Here is a 13,032-nt window from a genome sequence, read left to right as displayed (position 1 = left end):
GTCTGTGTGAAGGAGATCAGAATTAGCACAGTATGGCCAGGATCACATTATAGTCAGTTCCATTCAGATGTGGACATGTGCAGGTTTTAGTGAATGGTGCATATCTGTAAGTTAAATTCTGTAGTGCTGTGGAGTCAGGATTAATCACCTGGGACCTTTACCCTCCAGATCTTTACCTAATGCTATGAGATGTGAAGCTGAAAGTACTGGGTGAAAGAAATCAGCTCTTTGTACACATTACCTGCCTACAACAGAGAGGTACACTATGAGTGCAATGTGTTGCTGCTTCTGTAAACAGCAGAAGATGTGGCCAAATGCTGCTCCAGGATTATTTTGCCCTCTCTGTGTACGTACAGCTGGGCCTTCATAGTGTTGGCAAAGTCTCACATGTCTCCAGTGTCACTGCCACTTCCTAGAATGATTCCAAGGCACCAAGTGTGCTTCTGGCATTTAAATGCACCCACTTGGATGAACAGTTTTAATGCTGTGGTAGACAAAGATAGCAGACTTGTCAGGGTCTAGGCAAAATGACTGCAGCCTCTGGATTAGTTAGCTGCTGTCTGGTCAGATCTGAGGAACACTGATTTCTGTAGAGATGTAGCAGATAGCATCTTGTTAACACTGCAGTTTGATTCATTGCCTATAACATTTTGTGGTGTCATCCCAGTTTTGATCTTCCCTTCCTTGAATTCCCTCAGAATTCGAACAATCAGAAACTTTCATGATTCTCTTGGTGAAGCTTCAGGCAATTGCTATGCTATCACAACTACATAGGGGAATAAGAGCAGAATCAGTGGCCACAGTGAAGAGGAAACAGATTATAGTGTGTTTATCTGCTGCAGTGAATATTATGTAAGCCAGAGGATCCAGATCCGGAAAGCGTGGTGCAAGGAGTAGGGGTGGGATGCTGACTAAAAAAGACAGTGGGATTTAAAAAAGTGTGGGAAATTAAAGTAGTGTTAGACCAGGTGAAAAAGCAGTATAAATAATGAGCTCTGCACTGAAGTGCTGTGCTATTTGAGACTGTGTGTGATTGTGTTTGGTTCTTTGTTCCCAAGCTATGCAGATGCCAGGTGCACAACTCTGAGCTGAAAGACAGGGAGAGACATCATTTCATTGGTGAGCAAAGACCTAAACTGAGCAAGTACTGAATTGTTGAGTCCTGTTTTGCTAGAGAGGGGCCATTCCCTTTGGAAAGTCTCAGGTTTGGGGGCTGCCTTTTTGTATTTAATAAATACTGGTGTTATATTCAGTAGTTCCTACCATTTTAGGCACCAGTGTTCCTCCCTGCTTATGTGCAGAGGAGAAGCCATTCTTTTCTGTGTGATCTGTGGTCCCACCACAGTGGTATGTGTAGTCTCTCTTCAGACAGAATTACAACACCTTAGAAGAATTTGATTTTACTCAAATATATCTCATTGCTTCACCCATCTCCAGCAGCATGAGTGGAACTGGCAACATTAAATTTCTGCAGGAGTGGAAAAAATATTTCTGTGATTTTAAGAAAAGGAACTAATGGAGAGGAATCCTCTTACAGACTCTTCCAGCCTTGTCCACATGAAAGGGTTGGTTGCAAAAGCTTTTCCCAAGGAAGAATAAGAAAGCAAGTCCATCCATTTTGTAAGCTTGCTTTCTGCAGTAGCAAGTGGCATTTGAAGGGAAGAATTGCTTTCCATTCTACAGTTGTTAAATGTACAAGTTGGTATTGTCTTGGTAGGAAGGCAGTAAATACTTGTTTTGGTTCATGAAAGTAGGCTGGGACATTGAAGTTCAGAAATTTTATCCATCAGGAAAAAAAAAAAAAGCAAATCCAAAACAAATTTTAAAAGATGGATACTTTTTTTTTTCTCAAGAAAAATATTTGGTGGCAAGTAATATTGGGTAGTAAGTGCAACTGTAAGTACACTAACTTTCTTCACAGAATTTTCAAAATGTGCTTTATCTTGTTATATCTTCTGCAAGATTAATGAAGTCTTTACTTCAGGTGCTTTTACATTAAAAATCGTCTCCTTTGGAGGGATGCTTTTTAAAAAATTTTCCTAAGATTCATACATTTTAGAAAGGTTTGGTATATTTATTTTCAATTCTATCTCAGCTACTACAGTAAAGGTTTTCATGAGAGATGCTGTTTTTGAATTTTCTGGCTAGAACTGGTTTGTGATAACTTTTGGCCAATCTTGCAATGCAATTTTTAGTTGTGTTTTCTTCTAAAATAAAATTATGTTTAGATCCTGTAGTAATTTTTCATTGTTTTAATGCAGTGAAGAACAATTTTCATTGTTTTAATGCAGTGAAGAACAATTACAGTGTACTACAGAATAGTAAATACTCATCTATTTGATATTATTAATACCCTATTTGATATTTTAGGGGTTTTATACAAGATAATATGAGTAAGCATACTCAAGATTTCAAATGTATTAGCAAAAAAAAGTGTTGTAACCTTCTTAATCTTGTTAAGTATTTTCTCTCATTCTGATCTGAAAATAGGAATAACCTTTTGTCTTAAAATTGATGAGACAATTGAGAACACTTACCAGAAAGCAATATTAACACAAAAAAGCATTAGCCATCTATTAGCTTTTTAGTGCCAGCTGAAAGCCTGATTTGTAGGTAATAAAAATAGCTTTTGTGAAAAAGTTCTCTTACTGTGAATTTGTATTGAAATTTGTCATCCTCCCCTTCTTTCCCCCACCTTCCTGTGCCAGCCCCAAGTAATTCACCAGAGTAAGAAAACCCGTAGACGAAATAAAAGCTATATTTAATAGAGATGCTTGTTGGTGGTTACTTACTCAGGTCCCTCCCTCTGGCAGAAGTGAAAGGAATGGAGTACTCCATTCTTTCTGACACACCAGAAAAGCATCTCTGAAATTACAGCAGATGTGGAAGAAATGGCTAATAAATATCACATAAATGATAGTGGCTTGGCCAGTGAAGGAGGAATCTGACATGCACGCTAACTGCATTTGACTCATGACTCCTGTCAGATGATGAACTTTCAAGTAATTAATGCATGATTTAAAATGTCTGCAAGATAGTTTGCCTTATATAGAACCTGGTTTTTAAGTATGAAAATGTTTACAAAGCCATTGCAAGGATTGTCCAGTTGTCATTGTCTGATTAAAAATTCTAGAGACCTTGATCTGATAAGAAATCTTCCATACTGAAAGCTATTTGTTCACAAGCCAAAATATCATGTTTATTCAGCAGACTCCTGGTTATAATGTTTTTTTTCCCCTTTGTTAGTGAAAATTGTACTTGTTAGGTCACCAGACATTCAGTATGGGACAATACTGGCTTAAGCTCATTAGCTGCTACTAGTGTGTGATGCTTTTGTCCCCTTCCTTTCCCTGCCCTCCCCCACTTTCCTTTTCAATAGATACAGAGTCATCTAGAAAAAGATAAGGGATTGCTTTTGCTCCTGTGTGATACTGTGGTCCAGCATGAGTGCACTTGATTCTACCTCCAAATCTAATAGTATGCTCAGCTGCTTCAGGACCTTACTCTTACAACTTGAATCAACCAGATCTTGTCCGTGATCTATCTTATTTAATTCCTTCATGTCTTGCCTTCTAGATCTCCTTGCATTAATTCCAGACTCACAGCAGCACTGCTTGGTTGGTGGTTATTTTCTCCTTGCTCCTTCTTTCCTGCTCTGTCCCCTCCTCTCGCAAAGGGCCTGGTCCTTCTTTTTCTTATAGTGAAGAAACCATGAAGTTTTGTATAGTAAAGGTGATGCAAAATATAACTGGCTTAAATTTTTATCTTCTTTCCTGAAACTCTTTGTTTTTCCCATGTGTAGATTTTCTTTCTTTTACCCAGACCCGAAAATGTAGCTTATTTTTTGCAAGGAGTGATATGTGTATCACTAATTTCCATCCCCCTGGTTGTCCTAGAGATGGTGACTAACCTGCAAATTGCTGTCTACATGTCTCATCTCCCCATGGGATTATATTTTCTGTTAGGTACTCACATCTGTTATCTTAGCCCATTATTCTGCCTCTTACTTTAAGCCTCTACTCATTTGGTTCCATTAAATCTTTGTACAAACATGGTCTATTTCCCATGTTTTATAATCTGTATCTCCTGATTCTGATATCTTATAGTTTCAAATTACTGCCTTTGTCTTCATTTTCCCATTTTCGATTGTTGTGGGTACATTAACTTCCTCCTTTTACCAGTATTACACCTGGATTTGTTGTCTCTTGGCTCCAGTGATCTGAGGAGCCTTTTTCAGTGCTTTCAGCTGTTTTTAGTGACCTGTATTAGTGAGAGTCATTAACTGAACCTTCACTCACTGAAGTTCTTGAAATCTGTGTATCTTCAGATGGATTGAGCAAATCAAGGTAACTCCTTAAAGTTCAGGCTCTTTCATTTATTGGTCTTTTTGTTTTGGTTTCTTATTCTGTTTTTTGTTGTTGTTGTTTTTGTTTGGTTTGGTTTTTTTGTTGGTCGGTTTGCTTTGTTTTTGTAATATGGAGTGCAAACTGTTAAATTTATTAGCTAGAAAGACAATAATTTGATTTTTTTAAGCCATAGTTTTTAAGTTGATTATCTGCGGGTCATTGTTCAGACCAGGCCTTGAGAAGTTTGATCTGGCTTAAGCAAGGGGTCGGAATAGATGATCCAAGGAAATCCCTTCCAGCCTAAGTTATTCTGTGACTATGGCATTTTGATGTTTTGATATTCTTAAGATACCCATTCTAATTCATCAGTGTCCTGAGATGCAGTGCACCACTAACACAGTCTCACTGGATTATTTACTGCTTTTTTGGAGGCGTGCCTCAAGCTTGATGGCTTTGTAGCTTCAAGACGTATGTGATGAGAGTAAGATTTATAATTCAGCAGCACAGTGTGGATTAGGAGGTACAGCTGGCCCGATGCAGAAATCCATCCATGGCCTGGTCAGCAGTTTATGGATCCATCCTAAATCTGCTCCTGGGCCGGGAAGAGCCGCGCCGAGCTCGGCGCCCACTGGAGGGCGCAGCGGCCGCAGGGAATTCGGAACTTGGATGCCCAAATCCCCTCTCGGCTTTGCTCCGTTAGGGATCCCTGCGGAGGAAGTACGGATTTAACAACAGACCGCTGGTTTGCTTGTTTTGTTCTTGGTTTTGGCGGTTTTTCTAAGGAATTTTGCTCTCTGTAACTGTGTGATGTTCTTCCCAGAAGGTTTGCCTTTGCCCAGAGATTTATAGAATTTGTCACTAGTTGTTTCTTAAGAAAAATGTGATTTCAGTTAAATCTGCTGATTCACAGCTTGAAACACTGTCGTGTTATTAATTGGGTTGAGAGTTTGTCTCATGTCCATGTTTTCAGAGAATATACTGTGAAAGGACATGAGTTCCCTTTAGGTTTAGTAATTTATTCTCTTCTGATTGAGTTTTGAGTTTCCTTTTATCTCTGATTCCTCTTAAGAATTAATATAGTTGGCTGCTTTCTACTCATTTTATCAGAGATTTTATTGGTAATTCTGATTTCATCTGGCTAAAGAAAAATTAGAATTTTTTCTCTTGCAGATTCACTTGGAGTTCAGGTACACTGCCCTTGCCTTGTTTAATGCCAGATTTTTAGGCTGCTGTTTGTGCCTGGAGGGAGAAGGGTTTTCATCTCTCAAATGAGTCTATATAGCTTGTGTGGAAAGACACCCTTTTATCTTGTAGATATTTTAGAGCAGCATGTTAGGGAGATGGGACTACTTGCTAAGGAGAGACTGAGTTATGATTTTTAATTTTTTTTCCTGCATCTTTGTAAATGAAAAGGTTTCATGTTCGTCAGCTGCTTTGAATTCAAGCTTGACATCCTTAAGAAGCTTTGGCAGGCTGCAGCAGTGCTCAGTTATGAACATCTTTACGTTGCTACTCCTGATGTAGAGCTATCAAAAATGCAAGTTGGAGGAATATGCCAGTTGTAAGCATTATAACTGTGTGCATTAATAAACAAGGTGAGATTCAGAAGTGATTTCTCCCATAGCAACTGACAATTCAATAGTTATTCATCATGGGTTTTGCTGCACTTTTTTGTAAGCACGTGAGACAAGATTTGATGAAATTTTGATTCGGTGTGACAGTCCTTGGACTTACTCATATATGAAATTGGTTACCTTGAGCATGGATATGATGATTATTGTGCTGAGCTTTCATAATATTTATGATGGTGTATTTTTCTATATTGTGTATATACTGGACTCAGTAATATGAAGAATCTATGCATGTGAATTTTAAAAATTGAAACCATCATCTTTAGGAGCACAAAGGAGTCATTCTGCCAGACTGATTTGTTTGCTACAGTGGTGTAATGTTGAAATAGGCAGGGTTAGCTTTTAGAACCCTTGGAGAACTTGTTTAAGGCAGAAAATAGTGCAGTTTTAGCTTGTTGCATGTTTGTAAATTTCTGTATGAAAAGTGGATGATAGTAGATGATATTGTTGCCATGAAAAATCTAAAATTCCACGAGTTGCTTTGATCATTTAAATTGTGTCCAGTGTGGTCACTGGCCTGAAGGATTAGCTGTTTCCCAGTGGGCTGGTGTTCCTGGCCCAAAATGCTTACTCTTTATTCATTCTTACAGCCAGAATACCTTGAGAAATGTCTGGAGACTGTCTGAGCTGTGGTGTTTCTGCAGGGGGTGTGTTTTGATGAATGGTTGAAGTTCGGAGAGTGAGGAAGGGAAGCTTGTGATGCTGCTGTCCATAGTGTAGGTTCTACAGGAACACAGCCTGGGTGGTTTTTATGCTGGCACAACCTCTTGGAGATAAACTCATCTGGTTTATGTTGTTAATAATGATATTATCTTAGGTCTAATCCCTTACTTGTTTTATATAGTGTAGTACCTTTGTGGTAAGCAACACTCATGCTGTAGATGGTTAACAAATGGTTAAAATGAAAGCTGTGGTTTTGCTTTCCACTTTTGATTTAATAAAATTGATGATTCATAGATCTGTTTTTCTTGGAATTCTTTTGTAATGCATATTAACAGATACTGAGGCATTTTGCCTCTGAAGACTGTAAACAAAGCTTTTGTTAGTAAAACTCTAATGAAGTATGTTGAGTTTTATATTAGTGCTGATGTCTATCTGAATACTTATTAGCTTTTGACATTTCTTGTTAAAAATATTTTTGTCTTTTTGTCTTATTATAGCAGTGTAAGACTGGAAACATCTGGGCTGAATGGACTTTAGCATCAAAAGAAGTTCTCAACTGTTAACTCAAAAAATTAACTGCATCAAAATGAAGCAGGTACCAGAAATCCTTGGAAATACCAATGGGAAACCTCAGAATTGTGAAGTGAATCGTGAATGTTCTGTCTACTTGGGCAAAGCACAACTTTCTGCCACTCTACAGGAAGGTGTCATGCAAAAATATAATGGCCATGAGACTCTTCCATTTATTCCAGCTGATAAATTGAAAGATCTGACCTCTCGGGTGTTTAATGGCGAGTCCGGGGCCCAGGATGCCAAGCTGCGCTTTGAACCTCAGGAAATCAAGGGAGTTGGAACACCCCCCAACACTACTCCTATCAAGAATGGGTCTCCAGAAATAAAGCTGAAAATCACTAAAACCTACATGAATGGGAAGCCCCTTTTTGAGTCCTCCATTTGTGGAGACAATGGTGCAGATGTGTCTCAGTCGGAGGAAAACGAACAAAAGCCAGCAAACAAGGAGAGGAGAAGCAGAAAAAGAAGCATAAAATATGACTCCTTACTTGAGCAGGGTCTTGTTGAAACAGCGTTAGTATCAAAGACTTCAAGCACCACTGAAAAGAAGGTAGTATTTTATTTTTTTTTTTTAGTGTTTTCTGTGTTTTGTGAGATTTGTTAATCATACAGGAGTTTCAGTGTTTGTATGCTCATCTTCAGGCATTTAGTAGGTGCCCCTCACAAATGGGGGGAGTAATTTTCTGTGCCTCTCTTTGTTGCAAAAAAAGAATAGATGCAGTCTAGTTCTGGCACCTGTTTCTTCCCCAGGATAGGAATACTCCATAAATTCAGTTTCCATATCAGTAAAGTCTCCAGAGCAAATCAGGGCATGTGGAAGTATGTGATGTATGAAGCAGAAACTTCCTCTAGACTTGTAGCCAAGACTTAGTCACCATGTGCACCTGAGCAAGGAAACTGAGGTAGAGATGATCTTTAGCTCCTGGAGAATGAGATATTCTGGCTTCTTAATAAGCAGATGTTTCAGAAAAGAAACCTTCACTTTTCTCTATTTCTGGTTCTGAATTAAAAGAAAAATGTACTCAGCAGTCAGCTGGCTGATCAGCTGGCCTCTGCCATCAGATTTTGGCAACTGGAATGTAGTCCCTATGCCTGTTTGTGATCTGAAAAGAGCTGGTTTTGCTTGCTATAACCCAGTGACTTATTTTAATTGAAAATATCTAGATCTTGTATTTGGTGTCATTAATTTTGTGGTCAAGCTCTTTGGTTTTTTACTTCTTTTAAGCATTGGCAGTAATGTTTAAACTTTTTTTAATTTGCCTTACCAGATTGTAAATAAGAATGCTGCTGGGAACCCTTTTCCCCCTTTATTTAGCTTTTATTGCTAGACTCCATTTAAAGGAATGTGGTTTGCAATAACTTTATCTCAGAGGAAAAACCCTACATAGCAGGGATATTTCTATGTATATTAAGTTTCTCAGTGAATAATTCAGAATGGTGTTGTATAACAATGGTGAATGTTAATGAATGCTTTGGATTGTTGAAAGGTCCTGGTTTTGCACACCTTAAACACAGAACGTATGTTTTGGTTTTCTGTCAGCTGCAGTTAATCATGGACTCGTGGGCTGAAAAATACCTCTAAGACCATCCAGTCCTGCCATTAACACAGCCCTGTTGATTGTTACTTTCTTCCAAGGTCACGCATACAGAGAAGAAGCAGAGTTACTGTATTGCTGATTTTATTTGCAGTTCTTTTCAATAAAACTAAGTAATAAATGAGTTCACAGAACGGTGTAAATGTGTTTCTAGGTATCAGAAATATTTATCGTTTGTTTATGGTTTGAATGTGTAATTTATCCTAAAATTATCAATACTCATGTTTTCAGGAATGTTGTTCAAGAGTTTGTTGTCTTTAATTTAGGTAAGGAGAATGTTTTAACACTTAACTGGGTCAGACTTTTCTGAATCATTACTCAGGGATAAAAGGTATGGGCAGAGTTGATATTTCGAGTAATTCTTTGTCCAGCTCATTGTTAATAAGGATAAATTGGAAGGTGGCATGTTAAATAGCATTGGCAACTGAAGCATATTTGTGTGGGTTTGTTATTTTGGTTTTTGTCAGAAAGAGAAGGTGATATTTAATATGTCCACCTGTGCAGTTTGTTCTGAAGCCCTTAACACTTTTTGTCCATTGAGAGTGGCCTTTAAATTTTCCTGGTGCACAGTTCATATTAAATAAAAAGAAAGATTTGTCTGGTTTCTTTGAGTTGTCTTTTGGGCAGAAATGATCAGGAGAAAACCACATCAGCACTGTTTCCCAGAGTGGTTGGGGCTCAGTGGCTGCTGAGTGATAGGGTTATTTGCTCCTGTGCCAAACCCCTGAGCTACCAAACCACCCAATCCAGGCAGCCACCTGCTCCATCTCAGCCCTTGCAAAATTGCAACCCTGCTCTTTTCAGAGAGTTTGAAACATAGGGTCACACTTCTTCTTTTCCTAGCATGGTGCACTTTAAAGCACAAAGGTCAAAAGGAGAAGCATTTAAAGGTTGCAAGATGTTATTTTATAACTCCCTGTTTGTAAAAAACCTGGGGCTTTTCTTTCTGTCACAGGGAGGGTTTGCAACTGTGCAGGTTTGAAATAAGGAAAAACAAATATGAGGGAACAGGTAAAGGAGATGTTTCAAGTGTTTGTCCATGTGCACTTGTCAGGCTTGTGACATACATGTGTTTTCTGTGATGATAACTGTAATGTCTTAGTATCAGTGTTCTTTGGTTTCAGTCTCTAGCTGAAACTCCATGGCCAGCATCCACAGCCTTAATGTTAGTGCATCATACTGTGGTTTTATGTAGCTGATTGTGGCTGCAAAGTGGAAATTAGGTAAATATTCTTAGAGTAAAAGCTGATTAATTTTGCACTCAGGTACCTGTTTAGTGTAGGTCACAAGTTAATGCAGAACCTGTTTGTCTGGTTTTATTTTTCATCTGGTTTCTCTCTCAATTTCTTGTTGTCCAGCCTCTTACTCCTTTGATTTAACAAAAATCACCATGTTTCAAATGCTGCCTTTTGTGTAGGTAATTAGATCTCTGTCTGATGGACACAGCAGATTACTATTGCACTGAGGTGAGAGGCATATCATGTAACAAATGTTCCAGTGCTCTGCTGTTGGGTGTTCTTGTTGTTTGGGCATCTTTTGTTAACAGAAATGAAGGCTATTTAAAACATTGTCTGTGAGTTAGTTTTCAGCTGGGAGTAAATGTGATCTGTCCACTCTGTAATGTGAGTTAGATTTCTGTTGATAACCACCAGCTTTTCCAGGTTTCTGAGAAACAGCTGTACTGCTTTCATTTTCCCAGGGTAAAGGAGATGAAGTGGGACAACCTCTGCCTCTTTCCTCCTCCCCTCCCTCTTCTCACCCTTCTCTCCACTTAAAGAATTCACTTTAAAATCCAGGCCTCTCATGATAAGGCTTGGTTTCACAACTTTAAAGCCAAGGCAGTGCACCCCTGGATGTTCTGGGTTATGGGTGGTGGGTATCACATGTTAGAGGTTTGAATCAGTGCCAGAATCGTGGGCTCCTGGAGCTGCTCATGTGCCATCCTGGGACTGGGATTTGTCCTGACTGCTTTCAAGTCACTGTTTTCACTGCCACTGAGGAGTGAGATTTTCTTACTCATTGCTTGTGTTAGAAGTGAAGCAGTCCTGTTTGGAGGAGAACAGCAGAGGTTTATTTCATATATTGATGTGAAGTAATCCCAGTATGATCCCTAGAGCAATGCAGGGTTTCTGTACAGGAATCAGAGAGTACATACATGTGCAGCTCTCATGCTGGGGGTCCCAGGGTAGGTCTGTGCTCTCTGGCTGTGGGAACAGCCCAGTCTGTGACCCTGGCACATCTGAGCTTGTTCTGCAGAAGCTGGGATGGGCTTACAAGTGGCAGTTTGCCCTTTTGGCTGGGCTTCCTGGCCTGGCTTCCCAGCATGGGTGCAGTAGCTCACAAAAGCAGCATCACTCTGTCCAGAACAAACCTGGAAGTCCACATCTGCTCTACTTGCTAGTTTAAGGTGTCCAGCTGTGTGATACATGTACGTGATCCAAAAACTATACCTTCCACATAGCTTCCTATCCACTTTTCTTGTGGTTCTCTTCTAGTATTATACCAGAAACTTGGCAGGTTTTTACTCTCTGCAGGACGTGGCCTTTAATGACCTTGCAGTAGCTACATGGGGGGGCAATTGCAAATTGCTGGAGGAATTCCACTAGTCCTTGTCATATGTTTATGTTGCCATTTCACCTTCACAGAGAAAAACTTTCTGGCTAGCTCAATTATATCCAATATCTACATACTGGCAAAGATTAAAAAAACCCAGTAAGGGTAGAACTGAAACAGTCTGAGCATGATCTTCTAATAGTGTCTGTGGTAACTAAATACAGGAGGCTGGGGACCACTGAAGGTGATGATATTTCTCTGATGTTTGCATCTGATCAGGTAGAGGCCAGTACAAAGCAACAAGTTCACTTTGTAATATTGGAGAATGGAGTTCATGGAATGTTTTATTATCCCATTGCAGATGGTACAGAGAGACCCCAAGATTGCTCATTTTGTCTTAATTTCAAAAAATAAAAAGAAAAACGAATAAAATAAGTATGTGTTTTCAGGGAAAGGACTTGAATATTTCTTATCATCCGTTATTAGGAATTCCTGGTAAAGTACAGTTACTGTACTTGTCACAAAATCTGCAGCTTAGCTACCACAGGAGTCAGGATCTGTAGTTGTAGGATAAAATGAACTCAGTTATGTTTTCCTTTTTAATAGAGTGTCTTGAGGTATCAGATCCTGTCTTCAGGCAAGTGATTACACAGGCTGTCTGGCTGATGTCACCAGGATCCCAAAGGAGAAGGACTAATCCACTAATCCTAAAAATCTCTTCTGGGTGATCCCTTCAGAAACAAGAGAAATAACTTCTTACCCTTTTTGGAAGAGTTTCTGAAATACTGTTTTGCATTAGCCCTTAGTAAAGGATTAAATTTAGCTAAGCCTTGAGAACTTGTTAGTGCTAAGCAGCTCATGATGTGCAGCAGTAATTGTTACTTCAGTACTTTAAATTGATTTTCTTAATGCCTCATTGGGAAAGTATCTTAAAGAACCACTTGTTCTTTTAAGAAGCACTAAAAAGCATACAGCATTGTACTGGTTTGAGGGGAGATTAGAAGCTGGGAGTATTCTCAGAGTGGCTACAAAATTAATTGCAGAAAACCTGAGTGTTTGTTCAGGCTTTCCATACCAGACTTCCTGTTCTTGTATGTAAAAGTGGCTGATTTAAGTGCATTTTTTACGTAAAACTGTTGTCCCAAGAAGTGGTCCCTAAATATATTTTTTGTCCTCTTTCTTCATAAAAACATTGATGGGAGAATCCAAATCAAGTATGAAGTAATATCCTGAAGTGTTGACAAAAATACTGTCTAAGAATAGCACTACCAAGTTGGATCAAGGAGCCATTTAATTCAGCACCCCAGCTCGGGGTAGGGTTCAGTGGAGGAGGCATAATGGGAAATACAGAGATTGCAAATCATAGAGTGATGCTCCTTTTGGATCTATTCAGCCTCCAGCAGTTTGTGACTCAGAGCTTTCTGGAGCTGGTGACTTTGTATTTAATGGCTGTAGATGGCTGAATTCATGGAAGGAGCCCTTGGGTTCTTTTTGGGCCAGTGTGAGCTTTTTGCATCCTGTACTGAAGTAACTGTACTGTTTTGCATCCAGTGCATGAAGGGCAATAAAGCAGCACTTTCACCTTTTCAATTTGCTGCCTACTTGTTTTGCTAGATGCTGCCATAAAAATAGAAATAGGGATCATGGACTTCTCTTTACACTGGTCATTGT

At 39.1% G+C, this 13,032-nt stretch overlaps 1 protein-coding gene across 1 annotated transcript in view; it reads left to right on the top strand.

Moving 5' to 3' along the window:
- Positions 1–13,032, top strand: part of NSD2 (nuclear receptor binding SET domain protein 2) — a 72,403-nt gene that overhangs the window by 6,942 nt on the left and 52,429 nt on the right. The window contains exon 2 of the mRNA XM_066548726.1: positions 7,138–7,763. Coding sequence (XP_066404823.1) covers positions 7,167–7,763 — 597 coding nt within the window. The 5' untranslated portion in view covers positions 7,138–7,166. The remainder of the gene's footprint in view (positions 1–7,137; positions 7,764–13,032) is intronic.

The sequence above is a fragment of the Molothrus aeneus genome, chromosome 4 (genome assembly GCF_037042795.1).
Source record: "Molothrus aeneus isolate 106 chromosome 4, BPBGC_Maene_1.0, whole genome shotgun sequence".
NCBI classification, from domain to species: domain Eukaryota; kingdom Metazoa; phylum Chordata; class Aves; order Passeriformes; family Icteridae; genus Molothrus; species Molothrus aeneus.
Note: the sequence above shows the minus strand (reverse complement) of the source record. Positions and strands in the feature narration are given on the sequence as shown.